The sequence below is a fragment of the Coenobita brevimanus genome, chromosome 50 (genome assembly GCF_032717465.1).
Source record: "Coenobita brevimanus isolate Jiangsu-jjx chromosome 50, ASM3271746v2, whole genome shotgun sequence".
NCBI classification, from domain to species: domain Eukaryota; kingdom Metazoa; phylum Arthropoda; class Malacostraca; order Decapoda; family Coenobitidae; genus Coenobita; species Coenobita brevimanus.
The window spans coordinates 21638567-21665301 of NC_137003.1; the positions used below are offsets into that span (position 1 = coordinate 21638567).

General features: G+C 42.9%; 1 protein-coding gene across 1 annotated transcript in view; it reads right to left on the minus strand.

Moving 5' to 3' along the window:
• Positions 1–9754: 9754 nt before the first annotated feature.
• The window catches only part of LOC145399707 (uncharacterized), an 89334-nt gene continuing 72353 nt past the window's right edge, over positions 9755–26735 (minus strand). Inside the window, exons 12-16 of the mRNA XM_080272254.1 lie at positions 22675–22895; positions 22037–22162; positions 19758–19888; positions 13363–13492; positions 9755–9865 (exon numbers count right to left, since the gene is read on the minus strand). Of these exons, the coding sequence (XP_080128380.1) occupies positions 9755–9865; positions 13363–13492; positions 19758–19888; positions 22037–22162; positions 22675–22895 (719 nt within the window). The remainder of the gene's footprint in view (positions 9866–13362; positions 13493–19757; positions 19889–22036; positions 22163–22674; positions 22896–26735) is intronic.

The window sequence follows — 26735 nt, forward strand, 5'->3', positions numbered from 1 at the left end:
AGGACAACCCTCGAGGTGTCATGTGGCCTCTTTAGCAGAAAATGAGGAGTTAGATATTTTAAACTCTAATGAAATTACTTATTTTCATAGCCAGACTGGAACTTTTACTGCCATTGATTTGTTCTTATGCTCAGTTGATGCTGTTTTAGATTTTGCCTGGGATGCGGTCAGACCTGTATGGTAGTGACCATTTCCCGTTACTTTTAACTGTTAGTGAAGGTGGACCTCTGCCTCATCTTCCTCGAGTGCTTCTGGATAAGGCTGACTGGCCACTTTTCGAGGAATTAGCTTCCATTGCCCTCTGTAAGTGAGTTTGGCTGTCTTACTGAGGTGGTGTCTTATTTCACTGACATGTTGCACTCAGCAGCCCTGTTATCTATTCCAAGAATGAGTGGTCAGTTTCCTAAATGTCTAGTTCCTTGGTGGAACTCTGAATGCATTTTCGCAGTGAGAGCCAAACGAGTCGCCTTCTCTTGACTTCGTTGTCACTGTGGGGATCTTCAGTATTTGGTGGCGAATCAGAGGATGCAAGCTCATATGAGGCAGGTTTTAAAGGAGGCCAGGCATTCATCCTGGAAAGGGTTATGTTTCCTCCATCAGTTCGAGAACTTCCCTCACTCTGGTTTGGAACCGGATGAGGAAAATTTCAGGAAAATTTACTGTTCCCTCCCCTCCTGTTTTATCTGCAGCAGGTAAAACTGTGGCTGATCTTTTTGCTGTTGCAGAGTTGCCTGTTGAACATTTTGCCAATGTATCATGGAAGGATACAGATACGCCTTCAGCTTGCCACCATCAGCGCCTAGAGTCTCGTGGTCTTGGTTCTGCCTCTTCTGGGAGAAAACCTCTTCCATTTCTGTACTCCAGGCAGCTTTGTCACAGTAACATGATTCTTCTGCCTGCGATGATATTCCTTATGCCTTTCTACATCACTTGTTTGATGAGTTCATTTTGTCATTATTTAATAAGATCTGGTGTTCTGGTGAGTTTCTGGCCTCTTGAGGTGATGGTGTAGTTATCCCCATCCCCAAGCCAGGTAAGCACCACCTACAGCCGACGAATTATCAACTCATTTCTCTGACTTCTTATGTATGTAAGGTTCTGGAGAAGATGGTCAATGTTAGGCTTGTGTGGTTTTTGGAGAGAGGTGACTTCTCATCCCCTGTCCAGTATGGTTTTCGTAAAATGTGATCTACCTCTGATGCGGTACTGTCCTTGGAATCTTCTGTGGAGGCTTTCTCCTCTAACCGAAAGCAGGTCAAGGTCTTCTTCGATCTGGAGAAGGCATATGACACTGCCTGGCATTGTGGCATTTCATGAGTTTTGTCTTCGTGGGCACTTGCCTATTTTTATTCAGCAGTTTTTATATAACCATTTTTTCAGGGTACAAGTTGGAGAAGTGCATTTTAATGCCCGTTCACTTGAAGATGGGGTACCACAGGGGAGTGTCAGTGTTACTCTCTTTGCTGTAGCCATCAACAGTGTAATCAATGCGCTTACTGATGGTGTGCGAGGCTCACTATATGTAGATGACCTCTCAATTTCCTTCACTGCATCTAGAATGTCTCTAAAAGAGAGGAAGTTGCAGCTGGCTATTAAAGAAATTCTGAGTGGGCTGTCACGTGGCTTCAGTTTTTCTTTAACATAAACAGTGGCTATGTATTTTTGTCATTTTCCGGGAGTTCACCCTGACCCTGACTTGTTTCTCTATGGTCAGAGAATATTCTGTGTGGAAGAGATGCAGTTTCTGGGTCTTCTGTTTGATAGATGATTAACTTGGGTTCCTCATATTCATTCTGTTAAGGCACCTTGAGTTAAAGCTTTGAGACTGTTGTGGGTTTTGCCTCCTACCTCTTGGGGTGCTGACTGTCAGATACTCGTCCTGTTGCATAGCTCCCTTCTCCTCCTCCTAAGAGGAGGGAAGGATGATGAGGTAACGTTGTTAGAAAGGTTTTTGGCAAGGTGCCAGAAGGAGTGGGAAGCATTCGAGTTTGAGAGTTGAGAGCATTTAGTACAGATAAAATTATTTTCAGCAGAGCAAAGAACAGACTTAGCACGATTCCGGGCAGAAACATAAAAAAGATGTGATTCGGGGGTGGGTTGGTTCTGATACCTTTTATAGGCCCTCTCCTTGTTGCAGACAGCATCAGAACAAGTGTGATTAAACCAAGGCTTTCTTGCATTAGTCAAAGGATATGAAAAAGGAATGCATGCTTCCATGCCCAAGAGAATAACCTCCATAATGCGCAAGGCACAGTCAGATGGCTCCTGGCCATGGAAGCAATAATCATTCCAGGGAAAATCAAAGAAGTACTGCCTAAAGGCCTCACAGTCCGCAGCTCGAAAGTGTCATAGTCGACGTTTCTCTGGAGGGTCCACAGGCCGTACCGATGCGATAGGACAGGTTAAGGTAATGATCAGAGGAGCCCAACAGAGAGGAAAGATTAACAGCATAAGCAGAAGGTTTAGTTGTAAGGAAGAGGCCCAGTATGGTGGAGCTCTCTCCAAGGCAGTCAGGGATACAGGCAGGGTGCTGTACAACCTACTGTAGGTCATTAAGGATATAAAAAATGTAGGCTTGTTCACCAGGTAGATCAGTGAAAAGTGAGGAGAGCCAAAGGTGGTGGTGAACATTGAAATCTCCTAGAATGGAGATTTCAGAGAAAACTGAAATGAATAGGATGTGTTCCATCACATAAGTAAGATAGTCAAAGAATTTTTGATAGTCAGTAGAATTAGGGGATAGGAAAACAGCACAGGTATTATTTAGTCAGAGAATGACAGGAGAGCCAAAGACAGAAAGTAGAGAATTCAGAAGAATCAAGTTCAGGAACACGAGAGCAAGATAAGTTGTTGCATACATATACACAACAGCTACTTTTGGCTTTGAAATGAATATAGAGAAAGTAGGAGGACAGTGAAAAGGGTTTGCTGTCAGTTGCCTCAGACAGCTGAGTCTCGGTAAGCAAGAGAAGGTGAGGTTTAGAGGAGGAGAGGTGATGTTCAACAGAGCAAACGTTAGAGGAAAGGCCGCGAATGTTGCAGAAATGAAGAAGTAAGTCAGACAGTGGTTCCAGGCAGCTCTTAGTGTCGTTACCGGGAGAGGGACGGATGGTGGGGGCATTTATGGTCCCTCCTGCTGGGGACTCTGAGGCATCATTAACATGTGCCAACTAAATGTATCAATATTGAAAAGGAAGTGTAGTGTATACTGTGCATCTAGTTTGGTTTTAACAGTTAGAGAAACATGTATTAGAGAGCATGCTGGCCTACTCTCTGTGTTACTGAAACACTGAAAAAGTTCAGCAAAGGAGGATGGTCAGGAGCTAGTGCCGAGAGCTGATGAAACGGGAGCTCCAGCTCTCCCTGTCATCAGCTTTCCACTCACCTTGAGAGTACTGCCCTGCTCGGCTGGTGCTACAGTCTGCTGCTATGTGTATGTGGTCCTGCGATTTACACACACACACATACACACACACACACACACACACACACACACATATATATATATATATATATATATATATATATATATATATGGAGCCTCTGTGGTACAGTGGTAGAGTGTGCGTCTCGCACGCTGGTGGGCGGGGGTTCGCCTCCCCACTAGAGTTGTAAAAACTTTGGGAAGTGTTCACCACGCCACTGACCACTTTGGCGTACACAAGGGGTGCTGTGGTTGAACCAGTGTCGCATACTAGTATGCTTGCACCCAGTCGGCTTAAGGCGGGCCGATTACACTTGGTTCACAGAATACACACACATCCAAAGCCACTCCAACATTACAATTACATTCACAAGCACTTCTCACCCTACGTACAGTCTCTACCAGACAGCCTAAGCCACTTGGTAGAGATACATTGGCTGTATCGTCCCTGCTTCGGTAGGGATAGGCCGGTCCTGCAGTGGACCTCAACGGTTGATGATGATGATATATATATATATATATATATATATATATATATATATATATATATATATATATATATATATATATATATATGCAAACTAACCACAGGAGAAATGAAAGGAGCGACAGTGGGTACTTTCGTATATTAAATCTTCAGACAGAGACAGAGTGAGAAACGTAAAGAGTAGAGGTCTGTTATACACACCCACAGCAGGTAGTGGCACACAGAACAAAGGATGACCTGAATTTTTACCTGCGGCTTAACTTATGGTCACCTGCAGCGGGGAGTGGAACACAACAAAGGATGACCTGAATCTAAAAATGGGTGATGGGTGATAGGTACCTTTCTTTTTTCTTCCTTAGGGATGCACGTGACAAAGGAGGAGGGAGTTGGAGGGGAGGAAAGGGGAGGGGGAGGGAGGGGGAAGGGGGAGGGGAGGAGAGGAAGGGGGAAGGGGAGTGGGAGGAGGGAGGAGGGGATAAATACTGCTGGGTAACTTAAGACCTAGAGGATTAATGCTACATGTGTCCCACACAGGTGTGACTACATTACCAGTTGTTAGTCTGGGGGATACTGCTTTAAAATTAATTCAGTTAACAATTTATCACACTTAAAATGACCATAGCTCATGTTTACATTCTTCTCATATGTGCCAGAAATTAAACAAGATTCTATTACAATTCCTTCATCTAAGTTTTTTTATCTTGCAAGAATCTTGGAGCCTGTCCAGTCAATATGGTGATCACTGGATGCTTTGTGCTGAAATAAACATTTACTCTGTTGGGCTGTCCTTACACTGTATTTATGTTGTGAGATTCTAGTTTCCAAATCTTTTCCAGATTGTCCTATGTAAAATTTGTTACAGCTTTTACACGGGATTTTGTAAACAACACCTGAATTATTGAAAGGGCTGTTCTTGATGAGGGTTTTTTTTTTATGGTGTTCTCATATTTGAATACTACTTGTACATTGAGTTTCCTCAGTATGTGAACACCATCAAGAAAATTTTCATGGAAGGGGAGGATAAGGGTTCTTTGAATATTCTGGCTATCTGGCTTATTAGTTTTCCCTTCAAGGAATCGTTTCTTGGCTGTATTGTGGCACTGAGTTAGTATGCTTTGTGGATATTTTTGCTTCTTTCCAATACTCTGAATCATTTTTAGTTCATCATCTAAAAATTCTGGGTCTGAAATTCTATATGCTCTTAGGTACATGGATATGAACACAGATCTTTTTACATTAATATGATGGTTTGAATAGTAATGAACATATGACATAATATTTGTTGGTTTTCTGTATACCTTAGTCTTCAAAACATTTTGGTCCCTGATAACTTTTACATCCTAAAATGGCAATTCATTATCCATTTCCAAATGACCAAGACTGAGATGGATGGAATGAGTGGAGAGGTAAATGACGGAAGGAGGTGTGAGCAGGAGAGAGTTCAGCCAAATGGCAGAGGACAGGGTGACATGAAAGCGATTTTTTTGTGGCCATCCTTTGTGGGATTAAGGCGTCGGGCTATACAGAGAAAAATTTAGCTAGCCATAGATAGATCTAAGATAGGTAGATACATAGAAAAATTTTAACGAGTGCTATCGTTTATTCCTGTCGTCATGGGAAATATGAATGCACTTAAGTGCATGAGATACATTACATTTTCTTTTTCCCTTGTGGTTATCAACATGACCACTTAACACTTTCATGGTCATTGACACTCCAGTGTTTTACTGCAATTAACCTAAGATTATTTCATTCAGGTTATGTGAATTTCTATCTATCTATCTATATACTTAGGCTGCTTCCCCCAAAGAAAGAGAGGTAGTCGAGGAAGGACGACACACTCCCAATTTACTCATCCACTCAAACACATTCATTCGCATCTTATCCCCAAAGGGGAGAAGGGACAGATCCTCACCGCACCACACCGCACGAGGGTCAACTACTCAGTGCAGTCAGTGATATCTGCAGCAGGGCCCGACAACAGAACTGGTTTACCCCTGCCACATCATAATAGAACCATCCCCTTACCTCCACCTGACTTGATCAGCTGATCAGACAAATGCAAGAGAATATCCTCTCAGGGCTGCGTCATCATTTATTCAGTCACAATTTCTCTCCATTCATTTCTATCATGCACAGCCACTCTTCCTTGCTCAACAGACATCCCTTTTACATCCAATGCTCTCTTCATACTGTCCATCCATCCTATTCGTGGTCTTCCTCTCAGCCTTACACCTCTCACGTCAGATCTAGTTTTCTTTTTCACCAATCGCTCATTATCCATTCTCTCCATATGCCCAAACCATTGCAACACCCTCTGCTCAACTCGATCAGCCATCTCCCGAACAACTCCAGTTCTCCTTCGCACTTCATCATTTCTCACTCGATCCATACGCGTCACTCCACATATACTCCTCAGACACCTCGTCTCCATTCCATTTAAACTTTTCCTCGGTGCTACACCCATATTCCATGATTAATCCCCATATAACGCAGTCGGTATCACAACACCCTCATACATCCTTCTTTTTACATTCATTCTAACTGAATGACAAGTAAACACTTTTTTCATCCCTCCCAGCACCTTTCCTACTTCGTTTATTCCACACTTCACTTCTGCATCTATTCTTCCATCCACAGCAACATGTGACCCTAAATTCTTAAAACACTACCTCCTCAAGCAACTCACCATTCAAAACTATACTCATCCTCCTACCATTTACCAACCTTGTACACTTCATCACTTTACTCTTATTCTCATTTACTTTTAATTTCCTCCTTTCACATACCCTTCCAAACTCCTCTACCAACTGTCTCAGTCTCTCCTCTGAATCAGCCACCAGTGCAGTATCATCTGCAAACAGCAGTTGCTTCAGACTCCACTCTCTATCATCAGCATTCACCAGACTCAGTCCTCCATCTAACACTTTTGCATTCACCTCCCTCACAACACCATCCATATAAATATGAAACAAACTAGGCGACATCACACATCCCTGCTGTAGCCCCACTCTTACAGAAAACCACTCTTTCCCACTCTTACACACGCTCTACTGTTTACATAAGAACTTTTCACTCCTTTTAGTAACCTACCATCAAGTCCATAGAATCTTAAAACGGTCCACAAAGCTTCCCTATCAATTTTATCATACGCTTTCTCTAAATCCATGAACGCCCAAAATACATCGTTACCTTTCCCTAAATACTTTTCACACACTTGTCTCATAGCAAACACCTGGACCACACATCCCCTCCCTCTTCTAAAGCCACACTGCTCATCACCAATCACTCCCTCTGTACCCTCTCTAACCCTCTTAATTAACACACCTTACCTACAACACTCAACAGACTTACACCCCTAAAGCTATTAAATTCATACTTATCACCCTTACCTTTATACAATGGGACCACACAAGCACTTGCCCAGCCAATTGACGCCATACCTTTCACAAAGCACACATTCAACAATCTTACTAACCAGTCAACAATAGTCACTCCACCACCCTTCAGGCATTTCACAGCACACCCATCCATACCTGCAGCTTTCCCCTTTTTTTTTTTTTTTATCTCCTTTACTGCCTCCTGCTCTTCCTCCTTCGTGATTAAAGAATCATTCAACTCTCCCAACATATTTATTCCTTGCACCCTTCCATCCGTCACAATCTCAGCTTCTCTTTCCTCCTCTAAATTTAACAGTCTTTCAAAATACTCCACCCATCTCTTCCTTACTGCATCCATCTCATTTAACATCCTTCCATCCTCTGCTTTTACTCACTCTTCCTTCCCAGACTCTCCCTTTCGCACCCTTTTCACCTTCTTCCAAAACATTTTCTTATTCTGTTGAAAATTCTCACTCAACTGCTTATCCCACCTCTCATCTGCTGCCACTTTAGCTTCACGCACAGCCCTTCCCGCTCTATTCCTCTTTTCCTCATACCTCTCATATGACACCTCATCCTTCCTCTGCAGCCACACTTCATATGCACGTCTCTTCTCAGCTACAACCATACTTACTTCCTTGCACCACCATTCACTTCCTTTTCTTAAACCACCACCCACTCGTCTCACACCACACACCTATTCCGCATGCCCCACCACAGCACTCTTAAATAAATGCTATTCCTCCTCAACACTGCCATTTTCCTGATCTCTCACTGCTTTCCACTTATCTTTCAATTTCTCCTGATACTCTATCATTTTCTCTTATGCAACTCAATCAGCTTTCAAAACCTCCCTGCCACACCTGACTCTCCTAGCTCTCACCCATCTCTTACCTACTCTTAACTTTCCCTCCACAAGGTAGTGGTCAGACATACCTACACCCTCCCCTCTCATAACTCTCACAACCAACAATCTACCTATTACATTCCTGGACACAACCAGATAGTCCATCAACGCTCTATCAACAACCCTTCCACCCCTCTGTCTCACCCATGTATACTTATAAATATCTATCTTCTCAAACAAGGTATTTCCAATCACCATCTCTCGCTCAACGCGCATCCCAATCATTCGTTCCCCATTTTCATTTCTTCCAGGCACACCATACATACCAACTACACCTTCAGCTGCTACATTTCCCACTCTAGCATTCAGATCCCCCATCATTACCACATTCACATTCGCTCCAAAACTCTGCAGACATTCATGAACATCATTCCAGAAAGACTCCCTCTCTTCTTCATCCCTTTCACTACCAGGCCCATATGCACTTACAAACATCCACAACTCACATTCAAATTTCGCCTTCACTCACATCAGTCTCCATGACACCTCCTTCCATTCAGTCACACACTGCTGTACTTCCGGACTCACTATCAAGGCCACACCTTCTCTTGCCCTTCCTCTGTCAACACCTGACAATCTTCCATTCACATTTCCAAGCATAGGCTCACCATTCTCTTTCATCTTCGTTTCACTCAAAGCTAACACATCCATCTTTCTTTTCACAAACATTCTCCCAATCTCCTCCTTTTACCCTCAATGGTACTACATGCACGCACATTCATAGACCCAATCTTCAGGGTACGAGGATAACTCAATCCCCTATCCCTCTCTCAGGCCTGTCTCCTTTTAGGAACTAAAAAACAGAGGAGGGGTCCCTAGTCCCCTACCCCGTCCCTTTTAGTCGTCCTTTACGACACGCAGGGAATACGGTGGCAGTATTCTTCCTAACACAACCTGGCCGCAGAGTAGTAATACCACCCCACAGTGTGGCCAGATTGTGTCTTTATCTGTTATATATAAATGAATCCCCTCCACCGCAGGGGTCATGTGAAATTCAAATAGCCCAAAAGTCGAGTGAGAATGTTTCCAGGCTATTGACTACCAAACTAAAAAAAAAATTCTTAGCTAGTCAAAAAAGTTTCTTGGTAGTGTGAGCATGTTAGCCTTTTAAGTCCAGGGAAGTTTTTATCGTTATATTCTTGCCATTCTCTGGCGAATTTATTCAGCTTAGGAGTGAGTTTTCGAACTGGAGTGGATATGACATTGATGAACTCCTTCAGTACAAGAGGCATTTCTGAAGCTGAGTAAAATCGTCTGTCAGCGGCAAAAACAAACTCTCAAGGACGTCACCCGGATTCAAAGGCCCGTATTCTCGTCGCTTAAGGAAGCTCCCTAACACCTCTTTCTAAGTGACTGATTTTGTTAATTTCACTTGATCTTCATCGTTATATATAAATGACTCTAATATCGGAACCATATGGACAAATAGCGTACAATAGGATATTAACCAACCATATCCAAAAATGTATAACACAGAAAAGGATGGTAGGGAGCTTACTTGACGGACGAGAATACAAGCCATAATGAAGCCATAATGTTAAATTAGCTTGAAGCCTTTAGTGGAGGTCCTGGTGAGAGCACAGGTGTGAGACACGATCAGCGAACATTTCTAAGGCGAGCAGAAGCAGGCTGAGTGTATGGCCCCCAGCCAACACCACGAACATACCCTGCAGGATGGTAGCTCTTAGTATGGCTATGGTATATTGCAACTCTATGCCTGGAAAAAGGAAGTACAGTATTTTGTAAACCCTGAGCCATCACCATCACTACTGCTACATCTGCTACTACTTATTACCACCACCACCACCACCACCACCACCACTACTACTACTACTACTACTATAACTACTACTGCTACAAGTACTACTGCTACTGTTGTTGCTGCTGCTGCTGTTACTAGTAGTAGTAGTTGTACCTAATTTATTATATGTATAGATTTTTTTTACCTTCGCCAAGGAAGTTATGTTTTAGCCCTCGTTGGTTTGTTTCTTTGTTTGTTTCTCTTTTAGCAGGATTACTGAAAAAAGTTATGAAGGGATTTTTTTTGTGGAAGGGTGGACCATGGGCCAAGGAAGAACTGATTACATTTGGGGGCGGATCCGGATCCGAAGTATCGCGCACAATATATATTTCCAAAGGTTCTCAATGAATTTCAGTGAAATTTTGTAGAAAGATGGGCCATGGACCAAGAAAGCATTGATTAAATTTTGGATCGGATCTGGACTTGGATCCCCTATCCACGGATCCGGATCCGGGATTACTAAAAAAAAAATTATGAGATCTTGATGAATTTTGTGAAAGGTAGGGCCATTGGCAAAAGAAGAAATTATTAAACTATGGCACGGATCTGGATCCGGATCCGGAGTATCCCGCACAATATCTCAAAAAGTTATCATTGTAGTTCAATGAAATTTTAAGGAAAGGTGGGCCATGGACCAAGAAGGAATTGAATAAATTTTGGTGTGGATCAGGTCTGGATCCTTTTTAATGGGAAAGGCGGAGGGATGCTCTCTGTGAGTGCTTTCTGGATATACACTACTACTACTACTACTACTACTACTACTACTACTGCCAGTACTACTACTACTACTACATCTACTACTACTACTACTAATACTACTACTACCACAACGGCCATTACTATTATGCTGCTGCTGCTTCTTCTTCTTCTTTTGATTATTATTATTATTATTATTATTATTATTATTATTATTATTTTTTATAATTATAATAATAATAATCATAATAATAATAATTATTATTATTATTGTTGTTGTTGTTGTTATTGTTGTTGTTGTAGGTGGGGACGGTCACCATCCACTCACTCGATGTAGTGCTGCTGTCGGGTGTCTGCCTTTTCCTCTCCTTCATCCTTCTTTCCTTCCATCCTCCTTTCCTTCCATCTTCCTCTGTCTTTCCTTCATTCTTTCCTTGTCCTTCTGCCTACGGGTGACTTCACACTCCCTCTTCTGTCTTTCTATCCTTCATTCTCTCCTCTTCCTTCTGCCTGTGGGTGACTTTACACTGAGTGAGAAGCCAAATGGTTTCCTGTACACTCGGAAACCATTTACTACGCTGGGAGGTAACCATATAACCAAATTTTGGCGCCTGATGGTTTAGTGGGCAATTATTGCTCTCCAGTCGGATTAAGCCAGTGAAGGTTTATATCCAAGGGGAAGTTGAGGTTGATTGCTCATGTAATGCCACTCAGGGATGAGTGAGGCTGGTCACTCTCATCTCAAACGTCGGGACCAACTGCCTAGCCCCAGGTTCCTACTCTCCTCATGGAGCAATGTAGGATTGGATGACGGATGGATGGATGGATTATTATTGTTGTTATTATGATTATTATTACCTCCGCAAAGGGGGTTATGTTTTACCCCGCGTTGGTTTGCTTGTCTATCTGTTAGCAGGATTACTCAAAAAGTTATAAACGAATGTTGATGAAATTTTGCAGAAAGGTGGGCCATGGATAATCGAAGAAATTATTAAATTATGGGGAGGATCCGAATCCGGATCCGTAGTATCTGGCACATTATCTCCAAAAGTTCTCAGTGAAATTCAATGAAATGTTGTGGAAAGGTGGGCCCTGGGCCAACAAAGAATTGGTTTAATTTGGGGGCAGATCTGGCTCCGGATCCCATACGCACGGATCCGGATCCTTTTTAATGGCATTGGCGGAGCTAAGCACTCTCTGCGTGCTTTGTATTTTTATACTACTACAACTACTACTGCTGTTGCTATCGCTACTACTACTGCTCCTGTTACTACTAACATCACCATTACTACTGCCATTATTATCATTGTTACCTTGGCCAAGGGAGAGAGAAACCTGTTTTGTACACAGGAAAAATAATCCAATATAATATTACCAATATGCCGGAAATCGAACCTGAGAGTCCCGGGTTCGATTCCCGGCATATTAGCAATATATTGGATGATTTTTCCTGTGTATAAAACAGGTTTCTCTCTTCATTCTGACTTGCCGTAAGTGCTTGGGATTGATTAAAAGCATCTACTTCCCCGAGTGCCAGGGGGTTATCTCATCCTCTTCAGGCCCACAATTGGGGGCGAAGGGACATTGGTTACAAGATAGTGACAATGTGAAATAACTTTAACCTGGTCGTGGTGTAGTAGTATGCTCCCTGGCTCTCACCTGAGAGTCCCGGGTTCGATTCCCGGCATACAGGTAATATATTGGAGGCTGGACCAAGGAGGTTGTTTTTGTTACCACGTTGGTTTGCTTGTCTGACTGTTTGTCTGACTGTAAGCAGGATTACTCAGAAAGTTATACATGGATTCTGATGACAATTTGTAGAAGAGTGTGCCGTTGGCAAGGGAATAAATGATTAAATTTGGGGGTACATCCGGATCCGGGTTCGGGGTATCCCGCGCAATATCTCCGACATTTTCAAAGAATTTCAATTAAATTTTGTGGAAAGGTGGGCGATAGACTAAAAAAAGAATTGGTTAAATATGGGGGCAGATCCTGATCCTGATGTGGATCCTATGTCTACGGATCCCGATCCCGATCCTTTATAATGGCATTGACGGAAGTATGCGCCCTCTGAGTGCGTTATAGTTATTATCATTATTATTATTTCCGCCATGGAGGTTATGTTTTGCCAGCATTAGTTTGTCTGTTTGTCTGTTAGCAGGATTTCTCAGAAAGTTATTAATCGATTTTTCCGAAATATTTTGGAGGGGTAGGCTGTGGCCGAAGGAACAGTCTATTAGATTCTGGTGACGATCTGGATCATTATCCGGATCCAGGAATTTTTGTTTATTTTTCAGTGCGATATCTCAAAAAGTTCTCAATGAATTTCAATGAAATTTTGTGGAAAAGTGTGTCATGGGCCAAAAAAGAATTTTTTAAAATTTTGGGGCGGATCAGGACGGAGGTATACGCTCTCTGAGATCTCTCTAGTTGCTGCTGTTGTTGATGTTCTTGTTGTTCATGTTAGGATAAATAAAAGGGAGTGAATAAAGAGGCTGCTATAATAAAAGCAGTGCTGGGAGCAGTCCTTAGGTGACCTATGTTGATGCATGCAAGCGTGTTGGAGTCTAGAAATGACACATGCCAAATACTTATATTATTATTATTATTATTATAATTATTATTATTATTATTATTATTATTATTAATGTGATGGTTAATGATTACCCAAGAGGTGGCAAGTGAAAATGAAGTGCTGACGGTGATCCTAGTAGGTGGCTGCACACACGACGTTGAGTTTGGTACGGCTCCAGTGTACCAGAAGTCATAAAGGCCAGCCTCATTCATGCTCATTATCCTGCAAATTCACCAACAGCAACAAAGGTAGTATAATGGCTAAACAAACACATCACATGTGTTTTGGATGCCTGTTGATTGGTTGGCATTGAATTCTATGTATAGTTGCCTGCAAGAATTTCGTTCCTCCTCCATCCCCTCAGTTGTTCATATCATACCTTTTCGTTGAATGACCTGTTGAACTAACCAGTCAGATTAAAATAACTAGATGCAGCATTACCTTGATAATATGAAATGGGTTACTTAAGATCAGTAGGAGTACCGGAATTTTCGCAGGGTATTGTACAGTCGCCCCAGGAAGCGACGGCAGGGTTTCAGAATGCCTCGGTCACTCTACAATGCTATACTTTCAATGAACGCTTAGCAGATATAAAGTAAAAATTATACGCTTTCACCACGTCATATCAGAAAAAAAAAACATAGTATATCACGCAAAGAAATGTGTAAGATGAATAACATGAGGCAATGATATATTAGAAGTTAATACTTGATACGTTTGACGATTTGAATGAATTTGAATGAATGTGTATTGTAGCCTATTACTTCGCACACGACGCTTAGCATAACCTATTCCCGATGAATTTGCTTCCCAGGATTTCAAATACAGATGCTTTAGTTTCGAAGACATGTTCAGGAAAATTCTTGTGACTGCAATAAACCACCTTATTTTCAAATGTTATCATGATGATATAACTACTGTACAGTAAGGATACCACAACAATGAAATTATTCTTAGTAGTGATACCCTGCCCGACGTAGCAGCTAGACTTTTCTGCCCTTTCGTCCTTGTCTTCAACTAGTTTATAATAATTATAATTAGCTGCTTGAAAGTAGAGTGACACAGGGCAGAAAAGTAGCTGTGCAATGGAGGCCTTGATAAGAAACAAAAGGTTGAGTGTTGCAGCTGAACGAGGCTAACATGAAGGAGTGTTACTGCCAACTTTAACATATGGATGTGAGACTATGTGACATGAAAAAGAAGAGTCAAGAGTAAAAGCAGTGGAGAAGGGACTGCTGAAGAATGTATGTGGAGTACAAAGGGTGGATAGGATACGAAATAATGTGATTCCTGAAAGATGTGGAGTGAGGAAGTCAGTGGACACCAGAATCGAAGACAGTGTACTGAGATGGTATGGTCATATGGAGAGAATGGATAACAATAGAATGATGAAAAAGGTATATCTGAGCGAATTTGAAGGAGAGAGGAGGCGAGGTAGGCCAAGGAGAAGGTGGAGAGATATGGTGGTTGAGCGTGTGAGGAAGAGAGGTTTGGACGTCAGTGAGGCTAGGGAACTGACAAGAGATCGAGCTGGCTGGATGAATGTTGTGAGCAGTGCATGATCAGGGATTTGGCACCCGTTTTTAACGTGGCAGCGTCCGGATTGACTCTGTTTACGTGAAGCTACGAAACGTGGAGAATGTTTTTGGCATATCCAATAGAGCCAGGATTCCGGGGGCTTGAATGATGAGTGAATAGAAGTGTGGCCCATTAAACTGGGCAAATTTAGGCTGGCTGGACACTGCTACTCCTCACCCTGCCCTACGGTGGGAAAGGAGGTCCAGATGATGATTATGATGATTAGCTACTTTATTTCCAATTGATGCAAAAGTGTTTGCAGCTGTAAGGAGATATGACAGATTTTACCCTTATCCCTTAGACTTGGTTTAAAGAGGATAAAAACATGAGTGTGTTAACTCTTGCAGTGCAAAAGCACATCTTTTGTTGTATCTTTTAATCTGTAATATTTTTATTTCCAAATAAACCACTATGTCATGCCTAACTGAAAATGCTGATATGGAGGTTTTGAACTCGGTGATTTGTTCATGAACCTCTGCACTTTATAACTCTTGCCAATCCTTTATGCACTGAGGATACTAGGCTATGCCACAAATTGGCATTCTCCAAGGAACTCCAACTCGGCAAGTTTTCGAGCTTCATTTATATTTCATTCACTGGTAGTGCTATGGCATTTAGTAAATCTTCCAGAGATTTTTCCTAAGGAAAACTGATCAAATGCATTGTAACACCTGAATGCCTTTGAGTGAAAGTTTTCTCCTGTTGTGTTTGTTGATCGAACCATTTAAAATAGCTTACTGTAATGCTAGGTGAAAAAGGCCCGACTCCTCGGTCCTAGAACACTTAACGTGTAGCGGGGTCCTCTTGAGACCGGGGCTTAATGCAATAAAGAGAGGTAAGACACAAAAACTCCAGGCAATAACCTTTACACGTATATTACCACAGTCAGACACAGGACAAAAACAGATAAGACAACACAGTATATGGTGGAGAATAAAACCTTAACTAGATAATCAGTATCTCGCAGGATACTAGATTAACAAACACTGATGCTAACACTCTAGGTTTAGTGCACAAGTGAGGTACTTGGAACTCAGGGTCGCGGTGCGCGTGGGAGAGTAGGAGTGGGTTTTACACGGGGGGGGGGGGGGGAGCGAGGGGTGACTTGCGGAGGGTCAGATTAAAGTTATAGTAATATTAGGAGGGAATAATGTTACGGATTCTGACTTAGTATTTTCTGGTAGCAAGGGGATTTTGATAATTGATTATATTGCTAGTCCAGGTTCTTACATACGCACTGACTGCTGAGAGGAGATTTATTAAGGAAGGGTGAAAGACACTGAGAGTTTCGTTATGTTTATGGTAATACGAGCAGGAGGATATTACTAACACTTTCTCTTCACTATTTCCTGGTAGCAAGGGGCGTCTGAATATTTTACTAAGGAGAATCTCTCGTGCTAGGAGTCTTACTGATTTTATACAAGGGCGACACTCGTGAGTCTGATTCACCAGAACTTAGTCTCTGCACTCGTCCTTATTAATCTGCCCCGTGATATCACGTATTCTCCTGTTATCTTCTCCTGAACACTTGCCCTGTTATTCGACATACACTAAGTCACTGTATCACTGTTACACTAAATTTGAGGGCAACATCACACTTAACATAAGTTTATTTTATGGTGGGGACGGCGGGGAAACACGCCGGTGACAACTCTGCCGGAACAGGGCCACCGCCAAGGGAGGGCGTGCCGAGAGGGCATGGGACGACTCGCAGGGGCGTCTTCTCTCGTACAGGGCTGCAGGTGGGGAAGGGGCCCATATTCTCCGGGCTGGGTACAGGGGTGTGGCCCTCAGGTCTGGAGCCAAACAGGTCCAGGAATCTCTGGCTCAGGTCTCAGCTGGAGGTGGAGGTCTTCCGCCGTCAGGGAGTGGGGAGATCTCGCCCGGGCGTCCTGGGGAGGGCCTGGAGTATCCTAGGACTACAGCCTCCAGAGTCAAGGGGCGCCATCAGGGAGGGGCTGCGGCACTGACCTGAATTAGGGTCCATTAGGTGGGTCTTCTCCAGGGCCAGGCATAGGGGGCAGAGGCCGGGGGAGGCTGTAGGGCCTCTCTGGGGTCCTTCTGCGTTGGAGGTTCGGACACCCGTCTCACGCTGGGGCGGTGACACTGCTCTCACCTCTTTCTGGCCGTGGGGCCCGGCTATTGGCCGTGGCCTGAGTGGGGGAATCAGCGCACCTCTGGACACCTTCGGAGAGGCTATCGGCCGTCTGACGAAGGTGGGAGTGGCCCCAGGCCGTCTCCTGCAGGAGGGAGGGGGAGCGGCTATAGGCCGACTCGGGGGCAGCACCTTCGGAGCGGCTACTGGCCGTCTGATGAAGGCGGGAGCGGCCTCTTGCCGTCTCCTTCAGCCGGAGGGAGGAGCGGCTATTGGCCAACTTGGGGGCAGCACCTTCGGAGCGGCTATTGTCCGTCTGGCGAAGGGGGGAGCGGCCACTTGCCGTCTCCTTCAGCCGGAGGGAGGAGCAGCTATCGGCTGTCTCCTGCAGGAGGGGGTGTAGGGCGGATATTGGCCGTCCCTGGAAGGACACCTTCTGACGAAGGCGGGAGCGGCTATCTCCGTCTCCTGATTACCCTCAGGTCGGTGGGACACCGATTCCCTTATGAGGGGCGGGTGGCTATCGGCCGTCCCTAAAGAGAAGGCACCTTCAGAGAGGCTATGGGCACACTCCTGTAGAAGGTGGGAGCGTCTATCGGCCGTCTCCTGAGGGGCGCTGTTTGGAGCTGGATAGGCAGCTCCACCTCGATCTGATCCGGTGGTACCTATCCCCAAGGGTAGTGTTGAATTCTTGCTAGGGCAACAATGGGGATGCTGAGTGTTATAGGGGTGCACGGCCCAGGCTGTTTGTGCCGTTGTCGCACTGCATCCTGCGGTTCGACTGAGGCTACTCCGTGGGGTCTGGGTGGGGCTGTCGGTGAGTTTCTGGGGGCACTATGCTGTAGCTCACACATGTTACCTGTCGGGGAGTTTCTGGGGGCACTATGCTGTAGTTTCGCATTTTACTTATCAACTTCTGTCACTTTCCCGTTTTCTGTCGTCGTCCATGGAGACAACAAACACGGAAATAAATTAATTTAAATTGCTCCTTAATACTGTAACAGAAACCATTTTATAAGTAATGAAAGAAAGGCAATCGAGAGCTGAATACTAATCGCCTGACAGAATATGCTGTTGGCCAATCTAAGATTTTGACCAAGCCTTGATACCCTGAATATTTCATGTTGGTAGCCCACGCCGTTCATGAGATATAACGGTGCTAAAGGCTGGCAATAAAAACAAGTTGGCCTTTGGCAGCCTTTTTGGTGACCTTGACCGTGACCTCGAGTGCCCATTTTCGAACTCGGCCAGGATTTTGGTCATATCTTCATACCCTGAGGGCTTCATGTTGATAGCTGAAGCCGGTCATGAGATATAATGATGTTAAAGGAGGGCAGTAAAAGCTAATTGGCGTTTGGCAGCCATTGTGGTGACCACCTCTACCCCGAGTGCCGATTTTCGAACTCGGCCAAGATTTTGGGCATATCTTGAGACCCTGAAGGATTGATGTTGATAGCTTAAGCCGTTCATGAGATATAATGGGAACACACACACACACACTCACACACACACACACACACACACACACACACACACACACACACACACACACACACACACACACACACACACACACACACACACACACACACACACACACACACACACACACACACACACACACACACACACACAAAGGAGGGCATAAACATTAATGATCCGTTTTCTAAAGGAGGGCAATAATAATGACTGGTTTTAATTATTTATTGAAGATCTTTTATTTTCAATCCTACGCCACAAAAAAAAAAAAAAAAAAAAAAAAAAAACGTTACCACACTGGATTTGAGCTCCACAAATTATTCCTGACTGTCCCTGAGCAATACTCCTAAAATTTCAATTAGTACAGTTTAGGATTTCTTGTTATCGTAATTATCGAACTGATTCCTACAATTTTTAAATATACCTGTACACTGACATTTAGTTATTGTTTTCTGTAACAGTTTTATATAATAGGTTTCATCTTGAAAACATATTAAGAAGATTATGGGCGATATCGATGACCGAAATCTGGATACTGTACCGTCACTTCTTTGGGCGACTAGACAATTGTGTAAGTCTTTATATATTTGAAGAACTTCACTTTTTTCACATAATATGAGACATTGTATTAAAGTCAAATTAATTCTTAAGGGAAGACTAGTTTGTCTTTATCTAAGGACGATTTTTTCTTTTCTAGATCTGCATTTTTGATCTGTTTGAATGTACACTTAGAAGAGAAATTTCAGCAAAATCATTTCAAAACTTTCTGTATTTTACGTAATCTAACATTTGCTACAAACTGGTTAAAGACTATAATTATAATGGCTACGATTCCGATTATAAGTCATTTAGCTTCTTTGCAAGTTAGTGTGGATATTATGGATATAAACAAATAATGACCCTTTCCCGTGTGATGTTCAAAATCATTTACTTGAACATTAAAATCATCCCCAAACATAAATCACGTGTAAAGCAGTTAGTTTGCCATAAAGATTTCAAATGAAAGTAGATTTGTGTTTCGTTACTACAGTGCCTCTTGAAACAAGCAGTTATCATGAGAAGTCAGATTTCTTTTACTAAACAAGACAAAAAATGTTGTAAGAAACCTTCCTTTTAAGTCCTGTGATATCCAGTTTGCATCATCACCTATATGAAATAGTTTTTCAATATTCCAGGGTCTATTCATCACTTAAGAGAACATACGAGTATAAGGGTAACATTATATTTAGACATGATTAGCTGGAATCACAGTTTTAAGGATAATGCCACTATTTTTTTTTTTCCAGTTTTAAAGATAATAGGCAAGTTGAAAAGGAAATTCTTCGCATTGCTTACCTTCTGCTCAATGATGGCACGATGGGGCTATCTTTGTACCCAATCATGCCAACGGATCTGGGCAGAATTGCCTCACGTGAAGAGTAGTAATCGCAGCTTCCTGGATCATAAAAAGTTTCTTCAGGTCCTTGCTACAAGAGGAAACACTTTAATAACTAGAGTGGCACTCAGTAGAGTGCATACCTCCGCCAAGGCCCTACATGCAGTTCCTTTTAATAAAATCAAGTCTTATCCAATATGGAAAAAACTACCCCCCAATAAAAGAATATTTAAATCCGCTGGATCCTGAATTTTACATGGATCCACGCCAAACTATACACATTCGTAGATGCCAACATCCTAAATATGCCTGATTTTTTTTTTTCATAAAGATCCATGCATTATTCAATGAAAATTTTAAGAAAATGTCGAAAAACACCCTATCTCGCAATGTTAAAGATAGTGAAGGAAAAAAAAAAATCCTGGATCCGCACCTTTATACGGATTCACAACAAAATTTAATGGAGTATATTCTCGGCCAAGGCCCGTTCTTCCACCAAGTTTCGTGGAAATCCGTCCAGCAGTGTTTGTGTAATCTTGCTCACAGTCCAACCAACAAACAAACGGACAGGGGTGAAAATACGACCTCTTTAGAGGAGGTAATAAATGTTTAACCTAAGTACAATAGTTAAGTGGAATGATCGAGGTACTGGTTATATTAAAAAAAATATGTCCTTTTTATTATTATATGTATTTTTGTCGACATAACGGGTAATTGGCGAAGTTGTAATTGGAGAAACGGACAAATGATGAAGTCAAGGAGCCTTGTGGTGTTGGTGTGGATGTGAATGAAAGTGTTAAGGAAAATACTTTGGAATAGTTTGGCCGTGCGGAAGAAATATTGAAGAACTATAATGGCAATCAGTAGAGCGCATACCTCCACCAAGGCCCAACATGCAGTTCCTTTTAATTCAGTCAAGTCTAATCCAATATGGAAAAAGACAACCCTCCCTATAAAAGCATATTTAAATCCGCTAGATCCGGAATTTTATATGGAGCCGCGCCAAACTGTACACATTTTTTTTTTTAAATGTGTCCGACTCTGGGCATAGGCTTCACAGCCTGCTCCCAAGGCACAGGAGTCCTTCATACCATACACCTCTACATGCCACCACTTTGGCGCTAACACCCACCGTCCATATTGAATACATGCTGGGGCTGTCTCATACAGGACTGGTGTATTGGTATTAGCGGGGGTATTTTTATGACATGTCGGCGGATCTTCTGGTAGATCAGTAATGTCTGCTTTTAAATTCAAATCCTTAAACTGTTCCCTGACCCAGCGGGATTTTGAACCTGGGTCCGGTAGGACTGCAGACCACCTCTCTACCGACTGAGCTATAGATACCAACATCCTAAATAAGCCTGATTTTTTTCATCAACATCCATGCAATATTCACTGAAAATTTTAAGAAAATGTCGAAAAACACCCTATCTCGCAAAATTAAAGACAGTGAAAAAAAAAAAATCCTGGATCCGCACCTCTATACGAATCGGCACCGAAATTTAATGTAGTCAATTCTGGGCCAAGGTCCATTCTTCTACCAAGTTTTGTGGAAATCCGTCCAGTAATTCTGGGGAATCGTGCTCACAAACCAACTAATAAACAAACAAACAAACGAATAGGAGTGAAAACATAACCTCCTTGGCGGAGGTAATTAGCACCAGACCATAGGTCCTATATGGCACTGCAGGAGTAGAGGAAAATAAAGGCCGAAAGAAACATGGAAATATCAAGAAGAGAGGTAGGACACAAGAGCTGAAGAGAGCAGTAAATAGAGAGAGAGAGAGAGAGAGAGAGAGAGAGAGAGAGAGAGAGTGGACAAAATGACTCCTTTAGTCACCTCTTACGACAAGCAGAGATACTGGGAAGTATTCTCCCCCCCCCCAACTCCTCAGGGGGTTGAGAGGATGAAAAATGAGACTGACTATATGATGTAGAAAGGGAGAAAAGTAAGGGAAACCAAGGATGAGATTTGATGGATGGAATGGGGGGAAATGTGAGAGAAGGGGTGTGAGGTTGATGTGATTTGTTTGTGGCTGTCCCTTTCAGGATTAGGACGCATGGCAATAAATAGACAGATAGATGCCTTCAAAAAATTTTAGGATAGTTCCTATTCATTAAAACTATGGCCTCCCAAGATGGTTTACTGTTCATCACATTTTTTTATGAACCTACCTGTTTTTGAAAATTCCTGTCCCTTAATAATAAAGGTGACTGTATCAACATCAAAAATCACCTTGCGTCCACTCTTAACCTCATTTCTGAGTACATGTTCAGAGGTATATTGGCTCATTGTATGGAACTCCACTCTGCCGTCTGCCTCACTCTCCCTCACCTCTTTAAACGTTCCGGATTCGGCTGCCTGTTGGTGAAGATGAGAAAGTAGAGTATTAAGGGATGAGTAAAGCTGTTGAAGAATTATCTACTTCTTCATTAGGTGACTACACTGAGAGGCAAGCCTAATGGTTTCCTGTAATCCAGAAAAACATTTATATCTTTGGGTGCTAACCATATAACGAAAATATTGGGGTGAAGTGGAGCCTACTACGATGCCTTTGTTAACTGGTTGGAGAGTCGCAAATGTGACGTCCCACCACTTCATGGGGGAGTCCTGCAGGGGGGACTGATTGTTTGTGGTTGATGAGTTTGCTTGCCTAAACAGACCGGATTTGCTCTACTACTACATATGTGCATTATCTCAGAGGTGACTGAGTCCTTTTACAGACATGGATTATCTCAGAGGTGATTGAGTTCTGCATACATTGATTACCCCAGGAGTGATTGAGTTCTTTTACATACTTGGATTGCCTCTGGGATGACTGAGTCCTTTCACATACAAGGATTGGCTCAGTGGTGATTGAGTTCTTTACATACTTGGAGTGCCTCAGAGATCATTGAGTCCTTCTGAAAGATCATGATGACGTTCGGATCATCGAGCACATCCCTGAGAGTTCGGTATGGCTCAGGAATGAACCTAACGGCTAGGAGGGACATAAGGTTGCCAGTGTAGCTCCTCGTCAACACCACTGTCATCAGCATCCACATCCCCGCCACGACAAGCTGCCACCACCACCACCCTCTATGCACTCTCACAGCTGTTGGTATTAATGGTTTGTATACAAAATATCTCGTAAATAGCACTCTACTATATTCAACGTCAAGTAACTTGCCTCTTAAGCCCCACCCCCTTCCTGAAGTCTTGGCCTCACTTAAATCCCACCCCTTTCCTGAAGTCCTGGCCTCAAGTCTTAAATATCGCCCCTTGCCTGAAATCCTGGTCTCGTCTTAAATCTCGCCCCTTTCCTTAAGTCCTGGCCTCAAGTCTTAAATCTCACACCTTGCCTGAAGTCCTGTCCTAAAGTCTAAAGCTCCTTCCTCTCTGAAGTCCTGGCCTCAAGTCTTAAGCCCTGTCCCTTCCTGAAGTTCTAGCCTCAAGCCAAGACCCATCCCCTTCCTGAAGCCCTGATTTAAGCCTTGAGCCCCACTCCTTTTTGAAGTTCTGGCCTTAAGTCTATGGCCTCCCACTATGAGGGTATTGGGCGAGGGGGGCGGGACCTTAGGAAACGATGTTGCCTGGCGGTAGGAATGGCAACTCATGAGGAAGTAACTGTGTTTCGTAAGAAGGCTCAGGTGGGGCAAGAAATGAATTAATGATGCAGGCTAGATACTTTTAACACAATGCGATCCCCACAACACGAAAAATCGCTCAACGGAGTGGAAGTGGAGCATTTTATATGTCAACATTATCCTGACCTCCTTTCCCACCCTAGGTCAGGGTGCGGAGTAGCTATGTCCAGAGAGCCCAAGTTTGCCCACTCCAATGGGCCACGCTTCCAATCACTCATCATTCAAACCCCCGGAATCCTGTCTCTATCTGTTACACCAAAAACACTCACCACATTCTGTAGCATCACATAAACTTATCCGATTGAGTCAGTTTTATATATCCCACCCTGTATTACCCTCACATTGTCAGTTAAGTCACCACCAATATCCTTTATACTCTAACTTAACCAAAAATTGCCATCTCTGAACCTTGAATAGTGGGTTATAATGATAACACTAGACTATGATGCACACCACAAAGATGTGTAACGAACGCACATAGAGCCACAGTATTATGTTATTCTTCTTACGAGCCACGGGAAAAGGGATGTAAAAGGACAAAACTCTGGGACAAGTTGAGGTAAAAGAACTACTAGTCACTTGTGTCCATAAAGTACACTCTTTTATACTACATTGGCCTAAAAGTACAATCTCTCCACATTGAATATTGAATTCTAATATTAGGTTAACACCCATATATGACGCTAGTCACTAAGAACTGCCATCAAAAGAAAGTAGAACCGTAGCATTGTCTTGTTCTGCCACTTGAGCTCTGTGAAAAAAACAGTCTTGTGAAAGCAAAAAAAGGTATAGTAATTGTTTGTATATTATTCCCTGGAATGTTTTATCCAACGTTTTTGACATTAAGGATAAAAAATGCCGTCTCTTCACCATCAATGCTGAGTTGTATGAATACAATAGTACCAGAATATGATCCTTGTCATGAAGAAATACCATGGAATGCATGTAGGGCCATAGTAGTGTCTTTTTCTGCCAGTGAATTACGTAAAATAAGCTGCAAAAGGAAAATCTGGGTCAAGTTACAGTAGAGTAAAAGAGTATATGATTCTTGTCTTGAAGAAGTGCAGTGGAAAGGATTTAGAGCCGTAGTATGTGCTCATCACATGCTCCCCACACCAACACACAGTGGGAATGTTCACTGCCGTTCGAAGAAACATTTTGTATTTTATTTTTGGTACCCGTGGGTGATTTCCTTCGCCTTTTATCATAACCTGGCCCAGATTATCGTCCTTTTTAAGCTTATTTCACACAACTCAGAAGCAGAAAAAGACAATGCTGCGGCTCTACATTCTTTCCATTGTACATGGAGACGAGCATCATATTCCAGTGCCAATCTCTTGTTACAAATCAGCATTGAAGATATATGGCAATTTTAGTCAAGTTACAGGAAAAAGGGTATAATTATTACAACATTCTGCGACTGTGTATATTCTCTTTTGCGGATGTATAAATAAGAGACTACAGAATTCTTGGTTTCTCCACTTTTGCCTTTCCCATAACATCTTTCGTGCTTATTTTTTCACAAACTTTTTTTTTTAAATCCTTTTCCTACCTGATTTTGTTGGATGGTGTGGTGAGTGAGGGGGCAGCCTTCCTCATTTCTATCCTTGTCTCATACATGTTGTTTAGATATCAGTATTTTTCTTAACGGTCTCGTTAAGGGCAGTATGAAGCCAGATATCTACACTACATTTCCTATGTACTCCTTGGTACTCCTGTGTAGTGGAAGGGTTGGAAACAATAATCTACTAAGTTTTCCTGGATCACAAAGGCGCTTGTCCTTCTAGCGGCGTGATGGTTCAGCCGTTGCAGGGGGACAAAAAGACAAAAACACACTTTCAGAGGACAAAGCTCTGCTTTCTCTCTCTCTCACTCTCTCTCTCTCTCGTTGGGACCGTAAGGTCTGTCTTGTCTGTGTATCTAAGTAACTCTTTCTCTCTCTCTCTCTCTCTCTCCATCTACCGAGGGGGGGGGGTCACCTTCACGTGGCAAGGAGCTTGAGGCATGGCTGGCAGTGTCACCTTGTTTGGAGGTCTGGCTAGCTTTGTGGGGTTCGGCATCCGTCGGCATTCTGGATCAAGGACCTGCTACATCACTGTAAGGGAGGCCTACTAGGATCTGCATAATTTCTGTTCATACCATCTAGGGCAAGGCTTATCTCTCTCTATGTGTTTGCCATGCTTGGTGTTCCGAATACTCCTTCTGCCCTCTCATCTAGGAGTTGAGTCCGCTGCGGGGCGAGATAAAGTTCCACTCGGTGGGCAGCACATTTCTTTGCTTTTGTTTTATTATCAAGGAAGAAGGAACCAAAGGCAGGAGGCCTGCAAGATTATTCTTTCCAAGAAAAACTAAAAACTACATAACAGAGAGACTTACTCAAGATCCGTTCATCTTGAGATGCCTGGACACACTGTATTTAAAGGACTGGTGGTCATAAGCAGTAGGAAATACATGTATAGACTAGGGAAGACAGTTCCAGAGCTGACCTGTTGCATACATGAAGGACTCAGAGTAACAGTTAATTCTTGCATTAGAGAATTGGGGAGAAAAGGGAAGAGAGTTTGCTGCTAGACAGGTGCTACACACCTGTCATAGTGGTAGAGGGATGCAAGCAAAGAGTTCAGAGGAGCAGTGACCATTGAAATAGCGATAGAAAAGAAAAAGATGTAACAATGCGGCGAAGAAACAAAGGTTGATGGGAGCCAGTACGAGGAGAAAGTTCATCACTCATTATCATCTGGACCTCCTTTCACACCCTCGGGCAGGGTGAGGAGTAGCAGCATTCAGACAACCATAGTTTGCCCAGTTCAATGGACCGTGATTTTATTCGCTCATCATTCAAGCCCAAGGAATCCCGACATTATTGGATAGGACAAATGGTTTCACTATGTACTGTAGCTTCACATATACCTATCCGGTAGATGAAAGCTAATGGGATGGAAAGCATTTGACTCCACTGTCATGACAAGAGCTGTATGTGGGGAGCCTCCCCACAGATGAAACTTGTACTTTACACGGGCAAATAAAACCCCTGTATAAAGTCAACGACTGTGTAAGGGTAAAGAAGTCGGCTAGCACACCTAATCTCTTGGAAGAGGATTAAATGTAAGAGGTAATGTGATCGTTCCAAGATAAAGTCTGAGAGAATGAAACCCCAAGTATAAACCCCAAGTATTGAGTTGAATAATGTTAAAAAATATATGATAGTCTTGCTGTAGATTTTGGAGGACCAAAAGATATAAGATCTGAGTTTTTAATGCATTGGAAACAACAAGATTGTTTTTGTCCCAATCAGAGATATGAGCTCA